This window comes from Eucalyptus grandis, chromosome 7, assembly GCF_016545825.1.
Source record: "Eucalyptus grandis isolate ANBG69807.140 chromosome 7, ASM1654582v1, whole genome shotgun sequence".
In the NCBI taxonomy this organism is placed as follows: Eukaryota; Viridiplantae; Streptophyta; class Magnoliopsida; order Myrtales; family Myrtaceae; genus Eucalyptus; species Eucalyptus grandis.
In genome coordinates, this window is record NC_052618.1 from 2,707,174 (window position 1) to 2,730,907 (window position 23,734).

A 23,734-nucleotide genomic window follows, 5' to 3' on the forward strand; every position below is an offset into this window, starting at 1 on the left:
TAATAGTTTTTTTTTTTTTAAAATAGAATTTCGAATTTTCATTTTATATTTCATTTCCGAAAATTGTCAAATTAAAAGGCAACCTTTGAATTTAAAAAATAAAAAATAAATAAATAGCAAGGGATTAATGCTAATTAAACCGCGGGCACGCAAAGTGCTAAGTGCGCCAAATAATCGCGCAATTATTCGCGCACCCGCACGCGGGTATGGTGGGGTCTAGCCCCACCCAATCATTCCTTTAACTACAAAAAAGAAATCCCACATTTTTAAATTGACCCACTTGCTCCCACCTTTTCTATGTGGGACAAAGTAAAAAGCACTCATTTTGTTTTAACAAACAAAATTCCAACAATCCCCCACTTTGTTTGTAAAACAAAGATTTCAAAATAAAATTTTAAAAAACCATATAGCCAAAGTTTCAGTAAGATTAATATACATACATAAAGGTCTCTTTCGAGTTAAACATTTACTTAGTGCAAGTATATCAAAGCTTTATCAAAGTGACAAGTAGCTCGACTTTAAACTTGTACTTTTATGTAATAGAACCGGACATACCACACATACACTAACCTCTTGTTTCAGCGAGAATTTCTATATTACTCCGCACTATTATGGCCTTGTGCTTGATCCTGTTTCATGAGCTTTCTAGAAAGCAACCCTAACTTTCGTAAGAAGCGGCACCACTTCTAAGCTCATATAGGTGAAGTATCTACCATGTGTTTCTGTTACTTTCAACACACTACAAACTTGTATCATACTTCATTAAGAATTCAATCCAGCCTTCAAAACGTAACAGCACGATACCGACTTCTCATATCGTATACGTCGATCAAACAATCACATTCAATAACTTGTTCTTACCCATTAAACCTTGTAACTAGTGATGTTCTAGAAAAAATGTCGGGTTACCATTATTGGTGATTTCAATTAAAGGGTTTCAGCCCCATTTCTTGTGAGGTCGTTATTACCATATGTCTTGGTAAAGCCTTCGTCAAAGGATTGGCAAGATTTTTGCTTGACCTTACATAGACAATTGTTATGGTACCATCTTTAATCAATTGTCTCACATATTCATGTCTTAGACTAATGTGTCTAGACTTACCATTATAGGTGCTACTATAGGCTCTTGCCAAAATGGTCTGACTATCACAGTGGATAGAAATATGAGGCATAGGACTAGGCCATAATTTGATATCTACTAACAAATTTCTAATCCATTCAGCCTCTTTCCCAGCTGCCGCCAAAGCAATAAATTCAGATTCCATTGTTGAGTGAGTTATACATATCTGTTTATTGCTCGCCCAAGATACAGCACCTCCAGCTAGTGTGAAGATCCATCCAGAAGTGGAACGCTCATCTTCAACACTTGTAATCCAACTAGCATCGGTGTATCCTTCTAATACAGCCGGATAATTATTGTAGAACAATCCTAAATTTTTAGTTCTCTTAAGATAACCAAAAATTCTAGTAATAGCTCTCCAATGTTCTGTACTTGGATTACTAGTATACCTACTCAACTTGTATACAGAATAAGCAATATCGGGTCTAGTACAATGCATCACATACATTAAAGACCCTATAACACTTGCATATTCTAGTTGTGCCACCGCTCTACCGGTATTATAATTTAATTTAATACTAGAATCAAATGGAGTACTTATTTCTTTAAAACCAAGATGTTGAAATTTATTTAATAATTTTTCAACATAACTACATTGGCTTAAAGAATAACCCCCACTATTTTTCTTAACTTTTAATACCTTAGATAGTATTTACTTCACCTAAATCCTTCATTTTGAACATGGAAGTTAGATACTTCTTAGTCTCATTAATTCCAGTCATATTCGTTCCAAAAATGAGCATATCATCAACATACAAGCACACTAAGACACCATAGTCTTTAGTGAATTTAGAGTATATACACCTATCAGCACTACTATTGATGAAACCATTTGACAATATGACCGAATTAAACTTTTCATGCCATTACTTAGGAGCTTGCTTAAGTCCATAAAGAGACTTAATCAATTTACATACTTTTCTTTCATTTCCAGGAAGAACAAAACCTTCCGATTATTCCATGTAAATCTCCTCATTTAAGTCTCCATTTAAGAAAGCAGTCTTAACATCCATTTGATGAACACAAAGATCATAAATGGAAGCTAGAGCAAAAAGAACTCGAATAGAAGTTATACGTGCAACAGGAGCATATGTATCAAAATAATATATTCCTTCCTTTTGTCTATATCCCTTAGCTACAAGTCTAGCTTTAAAAGCTTGAATGGAACCATCATAATGATATTTTCTTCTAAAAACCCATTTGCACCCAATAGGTTTTGATCCTTTCGGTAAATCTACTAATACCCAAGTATTATTGGACATAATTGAGTTCATTTCATCATTCACAGCTTCTTTCCAAAAAGAAGCATCTCTAGAAGACATAGCATCATTAAAGCTTCTAGAATCATCTTCTAAATTTAATACTAAAGGGTATTTATTTATCACGTTATTATCTCCATCTCCTTCAACAAGAAAGACATGAGTAATAAAATTAGGACCTAAGTCTTTTATTTTCCTAGCTCTAGTACTTCTCCTTAGTTCAATCATGTCTTTAGAATCATTTGTTTCTTTCTCTTGAAAATCACTTTGAGTTTCCATAGATCTTGAATTATTTTCAATAATTTCAGAACTTGTAAAACATTCATTCTCAAAGAATTCGACGTCTCTCGATTCTACTATGACATTAGACTCTAAATCAAGAAGCCTATAAGCTTTACTATTTTCAACATACCCTACGAAAACACTTTTAATAGCTTTAGGACCAAACTTTGTTCTCTTAGGATATGGAGCTCGGTAGTATGCCAAACACCCCCACACTTTAAGATATGACAAATTTGGCTTTCTACCTTTCCATATTTCATAAGGGGTTATGTCATTTTTCTTGGAAGGTATTCTATTATGAATATAGCATGCAATAAGTAATGCTTCTCCCCAAAGATTAATTGGTAGCTTTGAATTTGAAAGCATACAATTAACCATTTCTCCAAGAGATCGATTTTTCCTTTCAGCTAAACCATTTTGTTGTGGAGTATATGGTGCTGAAGCTTGATGAATAATACCATGTTCTTCACAAAATGAAGAGAATTCATTTAGGAAATATTCTCCACCTCTATCTGATTGTAGAACTTTAATTTTCTTTTCTAATTGATTCTCTACTTCAGCTTTATATTTCTTAAACATGGTAAATGCTTCATCCTTCGATCTCATGAGATAAACATATAAGAACCTACTACAATCATCCACAAAGGTAATAAAATACCTTTTACCTCCACGTGTTAGCATACCATTAAATTCACATATATCACTATGAACCAAATCCAATAAATTCGAATTTCTTTTAACACTATGAAATGGCTTCTTAGTAAGTTTTGACTTAGCACATATTTCACATTGATCAAATTTGCCATTAAAATTTATCAAGTCTAATTTTCTCATGTTCTTCAAATAACGAATATTTATATGTGCCAACCTACTATGCCATAAAATTGAAGACTCGACAATATAAACAGAATTAGAAATATTATTATTGATACTCAGTTGATACATGCCATCATTGGCATAACCCTTCCCAACAAACAGCCCATTTTTCGACAGGATAACCTTGTCGGATTCAAACAAAACCCGAAACCCCTCTTACAAAGTAAATCAATAGAAACTGGTTCTTCCTAATTTCGGGTATAAATAACACATTAAGAAGAGTTATCTTCTTTCCCTCTTACAAAGTAAATCAATAGAAACTAGGTTCTTCCTAATTTCGGTATAAATAACACATTAAGAAGAGTTATGTTCTTTCCAAAAGTGAAGTCTATCTCCACCGTGCCTTTTCCAGCAACCTTTGCAAGAGCATTATTCGCTATCAAGACCTCTTGAATATTTAAGTCAACAATCTCTTCAAATTGCTTGAACATGTACTTGTCCTTGCACACATGAACTGTTGCTCCAGAATCTATCCACCAACCGGATTGGACAGTGGTAGAATTAATTTCATAAACCATAGCCATCGTATCATTGATTTCAGAAATTTCCATGTTCGAAAACATGTTCGAAATCATGGCTACATAATTTTCTTCAACCAGATTTGCATCTGCTTTCACCACTGGAATGTTCTTGTGCTTTGAAATGCTCTTGCGGTGAATGCAGTCCTTGGCATAATGTCCCTGTTTGCCACAAACAAAATAGCAACCCTTTTTTGCTTCTTTTGTGTTCTCTTGAATTTATGCCCCCCGCTTTTTACTTTGAAGTTCTGGCCATGTTTCCATTTTTTATCCACAAAATTCACCTTGGAATTGTACAAAACAGAATTATCACGTAAACGTGACTCTTCCTCAATGCGAAGATGTTTATGTATTTGCTCCAAAGTAAAGTCCTCCGACTTGTGAATCAGCCTTTTTCCATAGTCTTTCCAACTTAGAGGCAATTTCGCAATAATTGCTCCAACTTGAAAAGCTTCTAGAATATCAATCTTGAGAGCACGAATCTTATTCACAATCACTTGCAATTCATGGACTTGTTCCAGCAAGGGTTTAGTATCAATAAACTTGAAATCAAAATACTTTGCAATTAGATATTTGTTGGTACCTTGCTCCTCCGCTTTGTACTTGAATTCCAGTGCATTCCAAATTTCTCTCGCCGACTTCATTTCGTGAATAAGTCGTACGTACGATCGGAGAGTGTGTTCAGAATGTGTCCTCGACAAAGTAATTCATCCTCCGCACGTTTCTTATTTTCCTTATTAACCCTCTTAATGGCTTCCGCACTTGGCTGTCCTCCATCGAAAGTAGGCTTAGGATCTTCTATAGGCCGCCAAGTTAGGATCCAAAGATGTAGGAGATCTTCGAGCGGTGAGTAAGAACATCATCTTGTCCCTCCAAATGAGCAAAAATGTTCCTATCGAACTGGTCTAATTTGACCATATCTTGATTCATAACTTTGATTGTCTCCGACTCCATTGTAGCAAAGATAAATTTTAAAATTGTTGTAAAATATGGCTTCGAAATGGGTTGAACAATGAAATCGGATCGAGTAAAACAACTCGGACTTTAAGGCGTGATATCACTATCTTTAAGGATTTATTTGCCCCATAACGTTGCTAATGGTCACCGGCAAAAATCCTCCAGGATACAATAAAGTCTCGAATGAGAATACTAGATAGCAATTCTTGTATTTCTCCAGGGTCTCTCTAGGAAAACAATCGAAAATTTGGCTGCAGCTTTTCAGAAAGAAGACTCGAAAAATGACCACTTTTTTTCTTTCCGAAAATTGACAAGTATATATATGAAACAGTCTTGCAACTCTTCATGAAAATTGCCAAAGAATGAACAAACATGTCATTTAGAAAATTGTTCGGATAAACAAATGCGACTCTTTGGAAGAAGTCGAAAACCGAACAATTGCAACCTTTCGGAAAAAAATTGCAAAACCGAATAAGTAATTTTTCCAAAGGTTGTCTTGAAAAGACACAAATAAAATTCGAAATAATAGTTTTTTTAAAAAATAGAATTTCGAATTTTCATTTTATATTTCATTTCCGAAAATTCTCAAATTAAAAGGCAACTTTTGAATTTAAAAATAAAAAATAAATAAATAGCAAGGGATTTCGCGCCAAAATCGCGCACCAAGACGCGGTATGATGGGGTCTAGCCCCACCCAATCATTCCTTTAACTACAAAAAGGAAATCCCACATTTTTAAATTGACCCACTTGCTCCCACATTTTCTATGTGGGACAAAGTAAAAAGCACTCATTTTGTTTTAACAAACAAAATTCCAACACTTACGGCACCATCCCTCTTAAAAAGAGACGGTGCCTTGCCAGCCTTTCAATTTTCCAAGGGAGCCGGGTAAATTGCTTAGCCATTTTCCTTCGAAAATTTGGAAGGAAAATTAAAATACCAGGTAGAAGAAGCAACTTTGTCATTTTACTCCAAAATGAGGAGGAGAAAAAAAAACCGACGAAGATAAATAAAAAAGTTTCTCGTTAAAAGTGCGGTTGAACTTTAAACATTAACTAAAGACAGACACAAAACGAAAAAGAGGAACGTCCTGGAGCTCTACTTTTACCACGCAAAGAGCAATTAACATCAATTTTATATCAATCCAGTGGATCAAAATTTTAAGAAAGGTTAAAAAATTTCCTTTGAAATAATGTGATGTGAGTTTGTAAGTGATCATTGTTGTAATGTGAAAAATAATGTGAAAAGACCAGAGGAATGTAATAGGAATGATCTTTAACAATTTCGAAATCAGTGATCATTGTTACAATTTTCTCAAATAATAGGTGTCCAACCTAAAACCTAGACAACTAATTTTGGCCATGTGATGGAATTTTAAATTTTCTATCCAAAAATGGAATAAAAAGATAAAATAATAGAAGAACGTTAACTTGAACATCTTTCAATTGTATCCATTAAGTCTCACATCATTTCACGTTTTATTAATTAATTTCATTTGAACAACTTTATTACTAATGTAAAAATTAGTCATCCTACATAATATTTTCAATGTTGATGAGTATAATTTTTTAATAATTTTTTTTTTAAATTTTTAATGTTCTTTTAAGGAATAAATAGGAAGCTTCGCATTAATGTGGAGGAAACTGAATCTTACGCATAAATTCTTCGAAAATACAAACCTCCCTCGATTGTTTTTATTACGGGCATTATTTATTATCATTATAATTTTCGTGAATAACGACAGAGTCCAATCTCAAGAGCAGCGAAAAGCCAAAACTCGGAACACAATTTCCCGCGCGAGGGCGACGCCACGTCGACCGACATTCGGGTCGCCAGCACAGGACAGCACTTTCTCCGCCTTGACTCCTGGGGCCCACCAAAGTTGCACGGTGATCAACGCGTCACGTGTAACGAGGAAAGGCCCACGTTGTATCTCGCCTTCTTCCCTGGGGGTGCAAGTCGTACAAGTTGACGTCATCTCCGGTCAGGCAAGAGGGCAAGTCAACCTGGGGGTCCTCGAAAAGTTCATCCATCTTTAGACACGCGAGGTGGGCCCGGATCATGGCTTCCGAGGAATCGGACGAAGTGCCGATCGGTGGAATGCTAGGGAACATCATTTGACATGACAATTTGATATGCAATTATTAATTGCACAAGCAGAAGCAGGCGTTTGTGTTTTTCTTTGTGACGAGGAAAGCCCACGTTGGATGGGGAAACTCCCAGCCAATGATTGTGTGCGTGTGTATCTATATAATTTAATGGGTGATCTTTCCTCATCATTAAAAGATTATTAAAATAAAAGCATGTAGAGTTTATCAAAAGTTTGAAGGTACTAGGCTGGAAAATAAAAAGAGAACACCTTGTTGTTGATCAAATTAGGTTCAATTTCACACTAATATTATGTTTAGAGTTTATTGGATAATTTCCCATATAATATATGTCTCTATATTGCATTAAGTTTATGTGCTATTTTTTAATTTTTTCTTAATTTTTTTTTGTCTTGATTCCCATTTTCTTGTCTTAATAATTACAATCGCATCCTATTGTGAAGAAAAAAAAAGGCTTCAATCTTATCTGTAAGTTTATCGAACTATGATGAGATATTGTTGTTTCTTTTCTTAATTTTCATATTATACCTTAAAAGTTAGATGTTAGAGAATAATTGAATGCACATCGAGCCGATCAACAAACTAGATATAAAATAGGTTAAGATAGTTTCCTAATTTATTTATGGGAAAATTTCAAATGAGAACCCAAAGTGTCATAATTTTCTCAAAATAAGATCTGAAGTGAAATTTGTCTCATATAAGGACCCAAAGTGCCATCATTTTCTCAAAAGAGACTTAAAGTGAAGTTTGTCTCAAAGAAAAACCCAAAATAGTCATTTAATCTTAAAGAAGGATCTCACTCGTTGGCCGGTGAATAAATGCATCTCTGATGTATATTCTGGTGGCTTGATTAAGGTATTTTTGTCTACTTTTTTTTTTTTTCATTTTTGGTTGTCTTGTTTATCGTCTTCTTTGTCCCATGTTCACTTTTTCTTGCCCAGATCAAAAACACCGGACTTGGGGAAAGGCCAGCGCTCGCCAACCCTTCCTAAGTCCAATGTTTTTTGAGAAGAAATGAACATGGGAAAGAAGATGATGACTATTGGCCCAAAAAGAAATAATAATAAAGAATGAGACAACTGAAAATTTTAAAAAAAAAAAAAAAAATATTGGACAAAAACACCCCGACCAAGCTACCTAATATGCATTGGAGATGTATCTATTCATCGGCCGGCAAATGAGGTCATTCTTTGAGACTAAATGATCACTTTAGGTCTTTATTTGAGACAGACTCCACTCCAGGTCCTCTTTTGAGAAAATGAAGACACTTTGAATCCTTATTTGAGATAAACTTCACTTCAGGTCCTCTTTTGAGAAAATGATAGCACTTTGGGTTCTTATTTGAAATTTTCCCTTTATTTATTTTTTTAGCCTTGGAACCAATCCCTATGTGAATTTTCTTGAAACCAATCGGGTCGGTTTTTAGGTTGAACTAGGTCATTTGTTCACCCCAATATTTTATTAGAAAAATTAAAATTAGAGTCTCTTGATCATGTAAGTGGTGAGAGTAAGGGGATAGAAAGTAGTGTTCCTACCCTTTTATGAGGTGATTATATTGTGATTTTATTTTTCTTTTTGCATGGAACCTCGGTGCTAGCTTATTACCTTGTAGGACTTCATAGTTTGTCTCTACCGAGCTTTCAATTTCTCAAGATAGCGTTTCCACAAAAGGAGTAATCCCAAAATTCCATTTAAAAGGCCAACTAAAAGCATACCTTTACAACATTAAAAGTATATTCTTTTTGGTCCAACAAGATTAAAAGTACAACTACGTAGGATTGTCTGGTTAGAATGAGGCCATGCATGAGATGATTTTAGCTGGGCCATTAAAAAACCAAGCCAGCCCCTTCATAAACTAAGGTCCTAATGGCCAGAAAAACCATGAAAGTTCTCCACAGAAAATTGGGCGTACATCAGCTTGAAAGTCTAGCAGATCTTGTAATTCATGTGCAAATACAGAAGAGCAAAAATCTAGAGTTTTGCTATACAGTATTTTCAGTCGTACCATCTGCCGCAAATGAGGCGGTCCAGATCGCTAGGTCGTCAATTCGGCACGTCCGCCTCATGTAGGATCCATCCCAATAGGCCCTTCTCGGACTCATCGGCAAACTATTTGCCCGCTTGAACCTCATCCCTGCGTAACCTGCGCGCTCGTCTTAGTAGCCGCAGTTGTTGTAATCTTTCTCTCGCACCTTTTATTGAATTCTTTCCCACTCACAACAAAGGCAATTACCGCCTTGGTGGCTACCTTCGTTGATCACCATTACGGTAGTTTAGGGTTTTAGTCCTTTTCATTTTTCAATATATCTTTTCTCTTCATTTATTCTTAGTTATTCTTATTGATATTTTAAATAAATTTAAAAAAAATCCAATCAAATATATTTTTCCCAGCAAGATAAAAACTTCATGGTCAATGCCGTGGAAAGCAACCTATGATGTGATCTGCATGCTCCCTTAATGCCATGGAAACCTAACCATTTTTTAGGACCGCTCACGATGTGACCTACAAAGAATAAAAGTTATTGCTCAGTTTTCTCTCTCTCACCTATCGTTTTCTAGGACCACCCACGATGTGATCTGCATGCTCGTTTAATACCATGGAAAGCGACCAAGGCCCGCACTCCCAGAGGTGAAACTCTTTGCGCAGATATCGTACTACCGAGGATTTGGTAAGAAAGACGGATATAGATATAATATATGATCAAAGTGCGACTGCTAAAAAAGCTTGTCAATTTTAAAAACAAACATCATTTTTTCATAAAATCATCATGAACTAACTCATAATCGAGATGGTAAAAGTTGGGTGATTTAAGACATAATTTCTCGATGTTCATGATACGCCTTGATTGATTGAGTCAATAATTGTCGAGATACGAGCACAATTATTGATCGAGACCATATTATTCACTCTTAGCACAATCTCTTTACTGACAAATTAAAAATGAAATGATACCGAAGAATTTGCGGTAATGAATGTTAAAAATTCCACCGACGGAGCCCGGAGTTTGCTTTTTTCTGAGACCTTTTAATTAAGGGTTATGTGCTGGTGCTGCTCACAATTGCAACAGTGCTGAAGTTCTTTTCATCAAGCATTATATTCATACGATCCAGTTTTTCCAAGAATCTCAACTTAAATGATGTGATTATATTTGGTTATACAAACTCTAATTCAACTCCATTAGTGCCAACGACCTTCTCTAATTTTATGCCATTAATCTTGACCTGGCTTTCCTCGAAGTATAGAATTGAGCGACCTCTTCAATTCAACGTCGTCATCCGTTGCATTACTGATGGCACTCAGCCTAGCAATAGGCCACATAGCTAAAGATCCCCGCAATTGATTGAATCCTCCGCGAGTCCGGTTGAATCGGGTGGCGTGGAATTGGATGTCATCCCCGTTCGGGCAAGAGGGCAAGTCAACGTGGTGGTCCTCGAATGGTCTATATTTAGACATGCGAGGTAGGCCCGATCACGGGCTTCCCAGGAATCGGATAAAGCTGCCGATCAGTGGAATCCTAGGGAATATAATCTGACACGACAATTTCAACATGCAATTATTATTTGCACAAGCTGGTGTACGTGTTTTTCTTTATAACGAGTAAAGCCCACGTTGTGTGTGTATCTATATAATTTAATGGGTGATTTTTCCTCATTATTAGAAGTTTATTAAAAATAAAAGCGTGTAGAATTTATCAAAAGTTCAAAGGTACTAGGCTGGAAAATGAAAGAGAACGCCTCGTCATTGATTAAATTGGGTTCAATTTGACACTAATAATAAGTTTAGGGTTTTTTGAAAAAATTTGCTGCATATGTATTTTTCTACAATACAGTAAAGTTTATGCTTTATTTATTTTATTGTTACCACTTTAAAATTTTTTATTTTTTTTGTTTTGATTTACATTTTCTCATTTTGATAATTACGATCACATCCTACATTGAAAAAAATAAGCATCAATCTTGTCTATATGCTTATCAAATTATGATAAGATAATGTCATTTATTTTATTAATTTTCAAATTATGCCATTAAAGTTAGATGCTAGAGAAGATTGAACGTGCATCAAGCTGTCAAATAGGTTAAGACAAGTTCCTATTTTTTTTGTTTTTTTAACCCGGAGACTAGTCGCCATTTAAATTAGCCTAAAATTATCCGGGCTGGTTTTCAGGTCCAATTGGGTCATTTGCTCACCCCAGAATTGACTATAAAAATTAAAATTAGAGTCTTGATCATAGAAAAGCTGAGAGCAAGGGGACAGAAGGTAGAATATTTCCTATCCTTTTATGGGGTGATTACATTGTGATTTTTCTTTTTCTTTTTGAGGAGAACCTGGGTTCTAGCTTATTGCCTTGTAGGACTTCATAGTTTGTCTCTACCGAGCTTTCAATTTCTTAAGACAATGTTTCCGCGAAAGGAGTAATTCCAACATTCCATTTAAAAGGCCAACTAAAAGCATAATAACTTCACAAGATTAAAAGTATTTTCTTTTTGGTCGAACAAGAGTAAAAGCATAAATACATGAAACAAAATTCTTCCGTCATGCTAAAGTGGCATTCACTCAAAAGGAAAATAGAACAATAAATTTTGAAATACTTGTATAATTTGAATCTGAATTGTTCCAACAATATAGATATTATCAAAAGAAAAAATTGTAAGCTATTTCTGCTTATTACTAATGACATAACCATCACGTGGTGTTTATGCCATGGTACAATGTCCAAAAAAAAAAATGATTGCTTAAAATAATTAGTCGATAAAAAAAAATTCATTATCGAGAAAAAATCGTGTGTAGACATATTCATTGGTGATACAAAAATAATATTAGTTCATTCATTTTTTTAAGTGATGCAAACAATCATTTTTATGAAAATATTTTTGAACTATTTATTTTCCATGAAACAAAGGATTATTGTGGATATATCTTATGGATATGTATTATTATCCAAATACCTAATTAAAGTTTACCAAGCCACTGTTCCATATTGTTTTTCCCAAAAATAAAACAATTATTGTGGGCCCATGTTTGTCTAGGGTGCATTTGTTTCACAAAAAAACCTTTTTTGAGAAAACGTTTTCCTCATTTTTTGGCATTTGATTCACTTAATAAAATGAGTCAACGAAAAATGTTTTCTAGTTAATGAAAAATATTTTCTTACCAAAACTTAAATTCAAGAAGATAATTTCCCCTTTGAAAAAATCGGAAATTTTTTTCCTAGTTTTAAGCTCCCTGGTTAATGAAAAGTTTATTATCATAAAAATAATTTTAAGAAAATCCAATTTTTAATTATTTTTAAAGAATTGAATATTTTATTTTTTCTTTTCTTTCCCTTCCTTCTTCATCCCCTTCTTCCTCTGCTGGTCATGTACTTTAGTGATTACAAGTAGCTAGGAGATCAATTTAGATTATAGGCTACCGAGCTTGAGGCTTGACCGACCCAGGCAAGCTCGAGCTCACCAGCTGAGCTCCATCGAGGTTGGCGAGCTTAAGCTCCACCAAGATCAGTGAGCTCGTGGCTCACCAAATCTTGAAAAGGCAAAGCTTATATGTGGCTCTCACCTTCCGATAGCAGCGGAAGAGGGAAAAAAAAAAAAAGGAAAGGAAAACTAAAAAGGAAAGAGAAAAAGATTTAAAATTTTATAATTTTCTTTTTTTTTGAAATAAAACAAAAAAAAAAGAAAAAATAAAATAATTAAAATTTGGACTTTTTTTCCCAATTGCTAATTCTTTTTTTTTTTTTTAATGATGGCATGCCAAAATGACCTAATATCAAATGGATCCCGGCAGTAAAAAAAGTTTGAGACTTACCTCGTGAAATATTGATACTGGACTTTAGATAGCAGGGGGGAATCGATGGGGCCCAGGGGAGGCATATCCGATGGAATTCTTCAACTTGGGCCGTCCGATTGAACCAATCGCCGAAATCGGACGCCGAGGTGATTAAACGAAATTTCAATTAAATTAAAATTTTCGAAGCCCCAGCGTCAAGGCTTGAGACACACGCTCGCACGCATGAAAAGACGGACACGCGCGCAATGAGCGAAACCCCACACGTACCGCGAAACACGAAGGAATGGCCTCTCGATCTTTGAACATCGAACGGCTCGGATTTTGTCCCAATTTTTGTAAAAAGAAAACAAAAATAAAATAACTAAAAATTTTGATTTTTTCAGATTTTAAAAAATTTTTTTTTTTGTCTAAAATAAAGTGATGAGGTCGAAATTATTTTTCAATAATATCCGAACATTAGAAAATATTTTCGATCATATATCACGAAAAAAAGAAAAACTAATTGTAATCCTGGAAAATAATTTATCATTAAGTTATTCTTGAAACAATTAATTAAATTGGATTTAGGATTGAATGGATATTTATGTGATAATTATTGACTAAAGTCCCAAAAAAAAAAAGGGAATTCTTTAGCAAAAAGTTCCAAAATTAGGAAATAAATTGACTATTAACAGCTATTGCGCGTCCACTGTCATTTCACGTGGTACGAGATCTCTTCGCGTCCGGCTCCTTTCTTCTTCCTCGATCTCTTCAGGGTCCGCCGGAGCTCTGTTCATGGGCCAGCAAACAGGTTAGCTTCCACTTGGGTCGTTGGTTCTGAATCTTCCTTCGCTAGAATTGAAGAACTTGTTACTTGTAGGGAACCGACTGCTAACTTTAATGGACTGGATTCTCTTCTTCTTCTTCTTCTTCTTCTTCTTCTTCTTCTTCTTTTGAAGAAAACGCGCCGGCGGCGACGATGGACGGGTCCGTCCCGGACGAGAGCACTTGGTTGACGATGTGGGGGCGGTGCAGCAGCCCTCTGGCCGCCTGTGCCGGAAAGGGCATCGCCACTGTAGCAGCTGCATATCTGATCGTCATGGTTCTGATCTGGGCGGTCGGGGAGCTCAAGAGGTTTTGCGAGCCTCGCCGCCACAGCAGAGTAAATGCAGCTCCCTTTCCGCCGTCCGGCCGCCGCGAGGTAAGAGTCCCACCTCTGTCTTGTGAATCCTCGTCGGCGCTCGCTTTCTAAATTCTCCCCTCCCCCTGATCGATTCTTCTTCTCCGGACTTCCCAGCCTCCTCCTCTGCCGTGTCCCAGGGAAGGTGTCATCGGCCGGCCGCACCATGGCTTATGATCTTCTGTCGCGGTTCAATAGGAGTCTCGGCCTCGCCTCGGCATTTGTTCAGTTTTTTTTTTTTTTTTTTAAACATGCGAGTTTTCATCTGTCTAGACATGTAAAACTTTCCCTAAGCCGCCATCGTCGCGGCCGAGTCGACTCGACTCGACTCTTTACTTTGGTATATATGCATGCTACTAGTTCCCTTGTTCTAATTAGAGGTTGATTGCTGCATGATTACTGATTAGCGATTGGTGACGACGAAATCACGGCTTGCATTAACGTCGTCATAGTTTAGAATTAACCAAGGAAAGTCCGATGTCAACTCGTGGAGATTCGAGCACGGAGGCCATCTTTGACGTTTCTGTCGAACAAATTGAGAGAAGGGTTTCCATTTACCTAGGACAATGACTGATGGGCAGGCCTAATCCACTCCATTTTTGACACTGTTCAGAGCTAGAGCTATACCAATTTAGGGGTGAGTAATAATGTACTACGGACACCAAAGAGGGACAATATGTCGCATCAAGAAGAAATCCTCCCTAGAACATTAATGGTAATCTTTTCCAAGTTTGTTTTATCGACCGGTGTCACATTATGAATGCACGTTAGGAAACTAAGGGCATTTTATTTAGGGTCGGTAGAAGGGCAGAGTCGACTTCAATAATCATTTATAAGATAAATTAAAAGATAAGTATAGTTTCAAAACTTTCAAAACGTGTAATTAAATCCTAAAATTTATTAAATTAATGTAATTAAAATTTTTCATTAATTTTGTCCAACTTGATTGATGAAAATGATAATGTGGCTTATTTTTCTTTTAAAAAAATTATTCTCTTTTTTATGTGGCGATGACGTGATTAAAATATAAGGCTAAAATGATGTTGTTTTAATCAAAATCTGATTTTTTAATACAAATTTCATCTAAATTATATAAACAAAGAAAAAAAAAAGGAAGAAATGAGCGAGAGTTAGCAAGGGTCGCAAGCAAGGGTTATACGGCACTTACTCGATGAGATGAGGGTCATAAGCTCTTGGCCAGCCCAGGCTTGTCGGAGGGCCGCTAGTGGTGATGGCCGCTAAGGGTGGCTGTCGACTAGACCTATGCAGGGTGAGCAACCCTCCCCTGTGGTCAACGAGGGTCACCGAGTCCCCTAACCTCCGCGAGCCATTTATCACCATTGCCAGCCTTGTCTTTCCTGTAAATGGTGGGTGATGACGGTGGCTAGGGCTGCAAGCCCTCCCTTGCTTCTTCCTTCTTATTTTTTTTTTAAACTTTACTTATTTTTAATGTAATTTAATTAAATTTGTATTAAAAACTCAGATTTTGACAAAACAATGCCGTTCTAGTCATGTCGGTGCCACGTGGGATACGTAAGTAATAAGAAAGCTAGGTCAAAATTTTCCATTAGTCAAATTAGACAAACTCGATAGGACTTTGATTGCAATAATTAGACAACTTTTAAGATTTAATTGTATTTTTTAAAAAATTCAAGATTCGAATGCATTTTCGCAAATAAGTTTTTGAGGATTTTCAGGGTGCTTCACAAATTTAAGCAAAACAAAGAAAGGACACGGGAGCTGGTGATGCCTTACTAATTTCTTTTTCCTTGCATTACTAATTTTTTTTAAATCCACGATAAAAGGGAAAAAGAAAAGCAGAAGAGAAGGGTCACCCTATTAGTATCAGTATTAGAAACGCAGAAAGATAGGCCGGTGCCCCGGGGGAGGTGGGTCCCAGAGCCACGTCGACTATCGATTAGGGCCCGACCCGTGGTGACGTGGAGGAGCGGGCTCACCTAATATTTTCCCCTCGGCTCGGCCCGGCTCGGCTCAATGGTTCATTCAAGAGTGCTGCTAAGCAAACGGCACCGTTATTCCCAAGGAATAACGGGGCCTTTTCACCACAACCTGCCATTGACTATTTACAGGCAACCGGAACCCACTTAACTAATGTTTCCGAGCAAAAATAATAATAATAATAATAATAATAATAATAATAATAATAATAAATGTAAAATCAATTCTTTTATGATATATCTGTGATAATATTTTAACATATTATAAATACAATGAAAGCCGCATTAACAAACACACATATTTTTACAAGATCTAAGAGAGAATGGAGTTTTCCATATTTAAAACTCAATTCTTCACTTCTTAAATAATTTATAGACGCATGAACTTTCATATTAAAGATACGTTAAATAAGACATCAACGTTGTATAGAATTCAATCCGAGAATTCATAATCGACGTCAGAGGACCAAATGAAGGTATCGGAATGTAAATTCACGAGAAATAAGAAGAAGTAACCACTGCTGAAGCTCGGTGGATCACATATATCATGGATTTTCACATTTATGGGGTATTCGGCCTGGTTGCCTATATTATCGTGGTCGAGTGCCTTTGTGGGCATGTGCCTCTCCTCTCCCTCTTCGCAACCCGAAGAACGTCGTGTGCAGTGGAGGTCTCACCGGAAGTGCGGCGGCAGCCTTGGAAACTTGCGAACCGAGACCACCGGCGTGGCTCGTCAGTGACTTGATTAGCGTGACATAAAATGGGGGAATTTACACGAGTTGGATCACTATCTAATTTATCTATGGAATACCAAGATCTAAAGTTTACAAACCCATTTCCCCATATTGTTTTTCCAAGCTCTAAAAAGAAAAGAGGAAAAGCCGATTATTCAGGGCCGTTGTTTGGTCTAGATTTCGGATTTATAGAGAATCGGTTCGGGACTGAATGGATATTCCAAAAGAAAGAAAAAAAAAAACCGAAATTATTTTCAGCATAGAATTCGCGGATTAGGAGAAATTGAATTAGCTAATAACAACCTGTGGTTATCCGATAATCGCCCTTGAGCCCCCTTATTTTCAGCATTTCTCCCACAAAAAAATAAATAATAAAAACACAAAAAAAAAGGGAAAGCGAAGATTAGGAGCTTGGCTTTGCTTGGCCTCGTTTTCTAAATTCTAATTCCTTTTCGTCTTGTCAAAACTGAACTAACTTCTGAATCGATTAATATCAAAGGATAATGGGAGATGAAGGCAGCAATGGCGGCGACGGCGGAGGCGGTGGCGGAGGCAGGGAGGTGACGTCCCCGAGCAACAAGGTCAAGTTCCTGTGCAGTCACGGCGGGAAGATCCTGCCGCGGCCGGCCACCTCAGGTACGTGGGCGGCGAGACCCGGGTCATCTCCATCTCTCGCGACGCATCTTTCTCCGGTGCTGGCTTTTCTCCGTGACGATTGGCATGTTCGGATTCGTTGGTCATATTGATATGGAAAATTCTGAGTCATTGTTTTGCTGCTACAGATTTGATGAAGAAGCTGAGTGCCCAGATCGATTCGGACGTGGTCCTGAAGTATCAGGTGGCGCAAGAGGATCTCGACGCGCTGGTGTCGGTGCGATCGGACGAGGATCTCAGGCACATGCTGGACGAGTATGATGCCGCTCAGCGGCGGGAACCTGAGGCTCCGGCCTTCCTGTTCCCCGCCAATCCAACCGTGGTCGAGAACCAGACGGCTGCCCTGGAGCCGCAGACGCTGGAGCAGCGCTACGTCGACACCATCATCGGCATCGTCCGGACCATCCCCAACGTGAGGTTGGCCCCTCTCCGCGTGAGCTGTGCTGGGTTCAGCATATCCTCCGCCTGGTCCTCGCCGAAATCGCCGTCTCCAGACAGCGGCCGCTCGACCGATGCCACGGCCCAGGAGACCTTCACGTTCAACGGGAGGTGGCTCCCGATGACCAAGGTCCATAGCTCACCTAGCCTTTGCAGCCTCAGCAACCGACCTTTTCTCTGGCCAAGGGGACCTTAGTTGGTGTTTATCGTTTATACCTCAAATGATGAACATTTATCCCAAGATTGACAATTACGACATCAACATTGTGTTGGAGACTCCTTGCTGAATCTCTACTTGTGACAAATACTATCTCTGTATTTGTCCATTAGGTGGAGTCCAATTGGGCTTACTACTTTGCGATGATATGCCAGACTTGTTCAATTGGCGAACTTGAGAATGTCGAGTTCGGGGTATAGGTGGTTCCCAACTAGAAAAGATTAAGGAAATGGATGTGTCGACCCAACCTTACTTTCTGGTATACAGATCCCTTGAGTGCAGGAAATTCATGAACAAAGTCAACATGGGAAGAGCTCTCTACAAATGAGCAAAAGTAAACTTTAATACATGAAATTCTTTAGAAACCGAATAGATACATTACAAACACAGAAATTGTTGCAAAGTTTTTCAACAACACAATCACAAAAAGGAAAAGTTCAAGAAACAAAAAGGACTCCGTGAACTATAAGGAAGCCTTTTCTTTTCTCACTTCTCATCAAACCATGCTTTGTTTTGGCACATCTCAGACTCTCTTCACTCATTTCGTCCTCCGATCCTCGCCCTTATTCAGCTTGGAAGTAGGTTCCGACGTCATGAAGCGAAGACGAAAATTTTCAAACAAAAAAGAAAGCGAGAACTTTGCAAGGCCATATCCAATGGGTATGGCTGTGCAATCCTTTACATCCCTAAAACCCAGAAAAACTGTGCGATTACTTCTGAAGCTGGAGTATCTTCCTATAGCAGAGTGTAGCTTGGGATGGAGATGTCCGATTGAGGCGAAGCGCGGATGAGCACAAAACTAGAGGACACAGATCACCACAGCCTCCTCCTTCCCCACCACCGCCACCATTGCCATCGACCCCGCCATCCTCATCGACGTGTCCACCCCTTCCCTCCAACCTCCTCGTCCATCTTTCTGCACGACGCCTCCATCACCTTCCTCCACTCGCTCTCTCCACCTCCGTCGTTGCACATGTCGGTCCACCCCTCCATCTCCTTCACCAGCAGCTTGTGCAGCCGGTCATGGCAAGCATTCGCCGAATCAACTCTGTTATACCGACCAAAAAAAAAAAAATCACTGTTATGAGTGGCGAACGTAGCAGATTCGAAGACGAATTGAAGAGAGTTGAAACTTCTTTATCGCTTGGAGTCTGCGACTTTACAGCAAGAACATTCCTCGCTGCCTTGCGTTGGGAAACCACACCAGAGCAAGGTGAAGAAGTAACACAACGACGCAGGCCGAAAAAGCAATGAGCTTTGGGGCAGAAGAGCGAAGATGAGCGAGCGCCGGAGCAAGGCGGAGGAGCAACGTGCTTTGGGCGAAAGAGCAGAGATGACCTAGCCCCGGAGTAGGTCGAAGAAGCAACGCAATGTAAAAGAGCGAATTCTCACCCAAATTTTGAATTGAGAATGAAAGAAAGGAGGGAAGGGAAGATGTATGCGTAAGGGCATTTGTTCTTCAAAAGGAGGAGAGAGAAAGCGCCATTAATGCATGCAAGGCTATTTTAAAAGGGTAAATTTTAAAACCCCAAACCGGTACACTTGTGACAAATTTACTCCAAACTATTTTTTTTACCATGAAAAATCCCAAACTAGTAAACTTGTGACAAATTTACCCCGACCGATTATAAAAAACCATAAACTGGTACATTTATGACAAATTTACCCCAAACTAATTATTGAACTGTAAAAAAAACCCTAAACTGATAAATTTGTGACAAATATACCCTATGCTAAATTGGATTAATACCACAAAAAAAAATCATAAAAATTATAAACTGTGACAAACGGAACGTAAAATCCTAAATTGGTGTACTGGTTAACTGTCACGTGTCATTTAACTTAATAATTTGAGAATAGAATTTAACGAAAACTAACATAGGGTAAATTTGTCAAAAGTGTACCAGTTTGGGATAAATTTGTCAAAAGTATACCAGTTTGGGGTTTTTGGTGGTCAAAAAAATAGTTTGGGGTAAATTTGTCACAAATGTACCAGTTTGGGGGTTTTTTAGGGTATTATCCCTTTTAAAAAAGAGGAGAGAGAAAAAAACAACAACAGGTCTATCATGACAATAAATTTTTAAATAGAAAAGGGAAAATAACATATTTTTTGAAGAAAAAGCCAATGGGGCCGCTTGTACTCACGTGGAGCCACGCGTGAAAAATAATAAAATTAAAAAAATTGCAAAAATTGCAAAAATTTTTTTTTTTTTGGAAAAATTCTAAAATTCTTTTTAATAAATTGGGAAATTGAAATTTCATTTTTTCATAAAAAATCGAAAAATTCAAAAATAATTTAAATTCCCTTGAAAAGGTTAAAATTGATCTTTGAAGTAATTTTTTCCTTGAAAATATGAAGCCTTTCAATTTGGAATTATGCTCGAGGTTAAGTAAGCCCTTGGGGTTGTAGTCTAGGGTTTCAATTGTCTTTAGGGACAAATGCCTTTGAATTCACAGCATTGACACATTGAGTTTGGCTTCCCTTTAGTCTAGTTAAGATTAGTATTTATATTTTCCTTAATGATATGCATTTAATGCTTTCCTTAATTGTCGATTATTATGTTGATAATTGTGCACATACATGATCATTTCACGTGTTAGTTGATAGGCCTAAAATCAATCTATAGACTGCATGGCAAGAAAAAGCTTTAAAAAAAAAAAACAAGATTAGGTACCGAAAGAGTACTAATTAGTTAATTAGTGTAATCAAGTCCCGATGCTAAATTCTTTGGTTTGTGTAGGAAGTGAGGTATACTCTCATACTCATTTGGTTTTTAGCCGACCACATTAGGCTAATGGCAACTCATTCTTTAGAAAATTTCCATGCATTCAACTTGCCCAATGTCGTCTAAGGTATGGGCTTGAGCGGACCCATGCCTAATCATGAGCCATAGGCCCATCTTTTAGGCAATATCCCTAAATCTATTCCCTCCCTCGGAGGGTAAGGTGCGACAATATATATAATTGAGTCCAATGCATGCTTGATGGACAAACATTGAACCAAACAATTGCAAGCACCGGCCCAATGTCACCGAAAATGGGGCAAAAGGAGGGGGACTTGCTATAAAGGTAAATAGGAGTAGCCGCAGCAATGGCCCTACCTAGCTTGATGGCAGCATATGGAGGGCGAGCTCAATAGATCAAACTACATCCAATCACCTCACTCGCCTCTAAACTAGGATCCTTGGGAATTTGATGCAACTCAACATAAAATAAAAAGAAACACACGAGATCTTTCGTAGAGAGAGGCGCACACCAACGAGGGTACAACGACACGCTAGCTATTGGAGCCCTTCACTCACGGCCTCACTCTTCGCTCTCACTCTCAATCTCACTATTGTTGTTTCTCTCCCTTCACGATCCCTCCCCAACGAGTGAGCCCTTCCCTTAACTTTTAAGCCATTTGATGCGTGTGGCCTCTTGCAACACTAGCTATTGCTATTGGTCTACCCCCAACCACCAACTTTGGTGCGACGCTCGCCTTGTTTCCTCCACCACTATTTGGTAGCTTGTCCTCTGTCCTTCCTTCCCTATTTGTCATTGAGCCAATGGACAAAGTGGAGAGAATGAGAAGAGAAGAGGGCCAGGCCGAGCCGAGGAAAAGGGAAAAGAAGAAGTAGGCTAGGCTAGCCGAGCCTAGCCCAATTGCTTATTCTTTTTTAGATTAAATTTTTTATTTTTTTTTTAAATTTTAAAACTAATAATGCAAATGTTCCTAATGTTTATATGTGATGCGTTTTAATGAAAATTATTTACTTTACTTTTTACTTTATTTTTTAGACTAATTCCTAATTTTCCATACAATTAAATCATAAATAAAAGTGACAAAATTTAGATGCTAACAACAACTGATGACCACATTTGACATCCCAAGTCAATACCTACATCTCCATTTATTAGCAACACAGAACCAAGCACCTGTTGCAATTCCAATGCTATTCGGAACCGTGACATAGAATTGACAAGCGTAAATTTCATTTGCATTGAAGGCAGAAGCTACATAGGCCTCAAAAGCTTCAAAAAACCCAAGAACTCCAAAGAATGCTCTAGTGATGGTGAAAATTTCAGCTTCCCTTCCAATTCAACAGCCAGTTGCACTACAACTTCCCTCTACTGAGGCTTAATCTCCATTGAAGATCATAAGAAACTCTCCAACGGGAAATTACAATTTCTTCAAATAACTACAATATCTAGTAACCCACAATTCCTTCTAATCACCCCAATATCTAATACCCATCACTATTCCCTAAATTCTGGGGGTAAAACCCTTCCATGGCATTAAACATCAACTTTGTGACATAAGTTGCCATTTGAATTATCTCTCGCACCTTAGGTACCCTCTGTTGAGCTCATGAAAATGTTGATATATGAACTACATTTTCTTTCCATCGAAAGCAATTGTGGATCAAGCATTTAGACATGAAGCTAGAACACTTGCATATAGGTATTTCCAATTTTGTGCCATCACCCCAAAATGGCTACTAGTCCTCCCTCTCAACTCCATTTTCCTGAAGCACTTCTTACTTGACTTTTCAATTGAATCAAGCCATTGTCCCCCACAATTATAGCTTCATATATTGCTCATCACATTCTTTCATTTCAATTTAAACTAGCTGAGAGTGTTCTCTAATTGACACATCAAGTTTATAAACTTGATTTTCTTTAAGTTGAAGATCTGCTAAGCATCCCTACTTCTCTTGTGAATGGAACCCACTTGCCCTATTTTAGATTCAAGCTCTTGTGAGCATTTTTGTGATGGATTTTTGCATCAAATTGCATTGTTTTTTTTTTTTTTTTGGACTTAGGGACCTTGGCACATTCAAGAGTTGAGATTTGAATGTAAGCAAACTCTTGCTCTTTCAAACAAAGTTGCTCCGCACACCGTGGAATATCAATTTGAATGGACTTTAGCTGTCTCTTGTTAAATGCAAGTTCAAGATTTCAGTATTTGTAGATTCTTTGACAGTTTTGAATTCACCACTTTTCAACTTAAGAGCTTTGACAACCTCTTCTAATTCTGCCTGGACCAAGATAAGATTTTCCTTCTTTTACTTAGTTTCCTCTTTGCACTTCTTTACCAACTTCATTGTATTTTCCAGTTTACCTTCCTTGGATTTAAGCTCTTTGGAGAACTTTGCAATAGATGTTTTAACAAACCCTAGTTCCCTATCTTTCAAAGCAAGTGCCGTCAAATGCTCATTATCAAGCTGTTCATTTTCTCATCTTTTTTTTTTTTTTTGGGATCTGAGCTCCTATCTATGTTGTTTGATCAATATATTGATGGAATGGAGTTGACTTTCATTAGATTTAAGCTCCTTGGAGCAATCTTTGATGGATTTATGAAGTCTCCCGAGTTTCTTTCACTTTGAAATCAACTTAACAGTCATTTATCTTATCTTCCAAAGACTACAATTCTTTGGCTTTCATGGCAATCTCCTCGTCACACCTTTGATCATGCACTCCATAACCCTTTATCTCTTCTCACTCTTCACACTCCTCCGAAATATGGTCAAGCAAACTATGCACCCCTTTAATTCCTCTCTTTTGATTTCAAGCCTTGACAAGAGAACGCTTGATCGAAACCAAGCATTTTCCATTGAATGGAGTGGACGTTTGAAATTAAAAGAGAGAAATTAAATGGATTGCATAATCTACTTAACCATAGTTTGG

At 37.6% G+C, this 23,734-nt stretch overlaps 2 protein-coding genes across 2 annotated transcripts; both read left to right on the plus strand.

Moving 5' to 3' along the window:
* The first annotated feature begins 13,609 nt into the window (after nucleotides 1–13,609).
* On the plus strand, nucleotides 13,610–14,351 carry LOC120295542. Its single transcript, XM_039316765.1, has 3 exons — nucleotides 13,610–13,694; nucleotides 13,843–14,084; nucleotides 14,181–14,351. Exons 1-3 carry the CDS (start codon nucleotides 13,679–13,681, stop codon nucleotides 14,238–14,240), a joined length of 318 nt encoding a protein of 105 aa, XP_039172699.1. The 5' UTR covers nucleotides 13,610–13,678; the 3' UTR covers nucleotides 14,241–14,351.
* Nucleotides 14,352–17,258: 2,907 nt separating this feature from the next.
* Nucleotides 17,259–18,264, plus strand: LOC104454796. The gene is made up of 3 exons (XM_039317013.1): nucleotides 17,259–17,391; nucleotides 17,538–17,977; nucleotides 18,178–18,264. Exons 1-3 carry the CDS (start codon nucleotides 17,259–17,261, stop codon nucleotides 18,262–18,264), a joined length of 660 nt encoding a protein of 219 aa, XP_039172947.1.
* The last annotated feature ends 5,470 nt before the right edge of the window (nucleotides 18,265–23,734 follow it).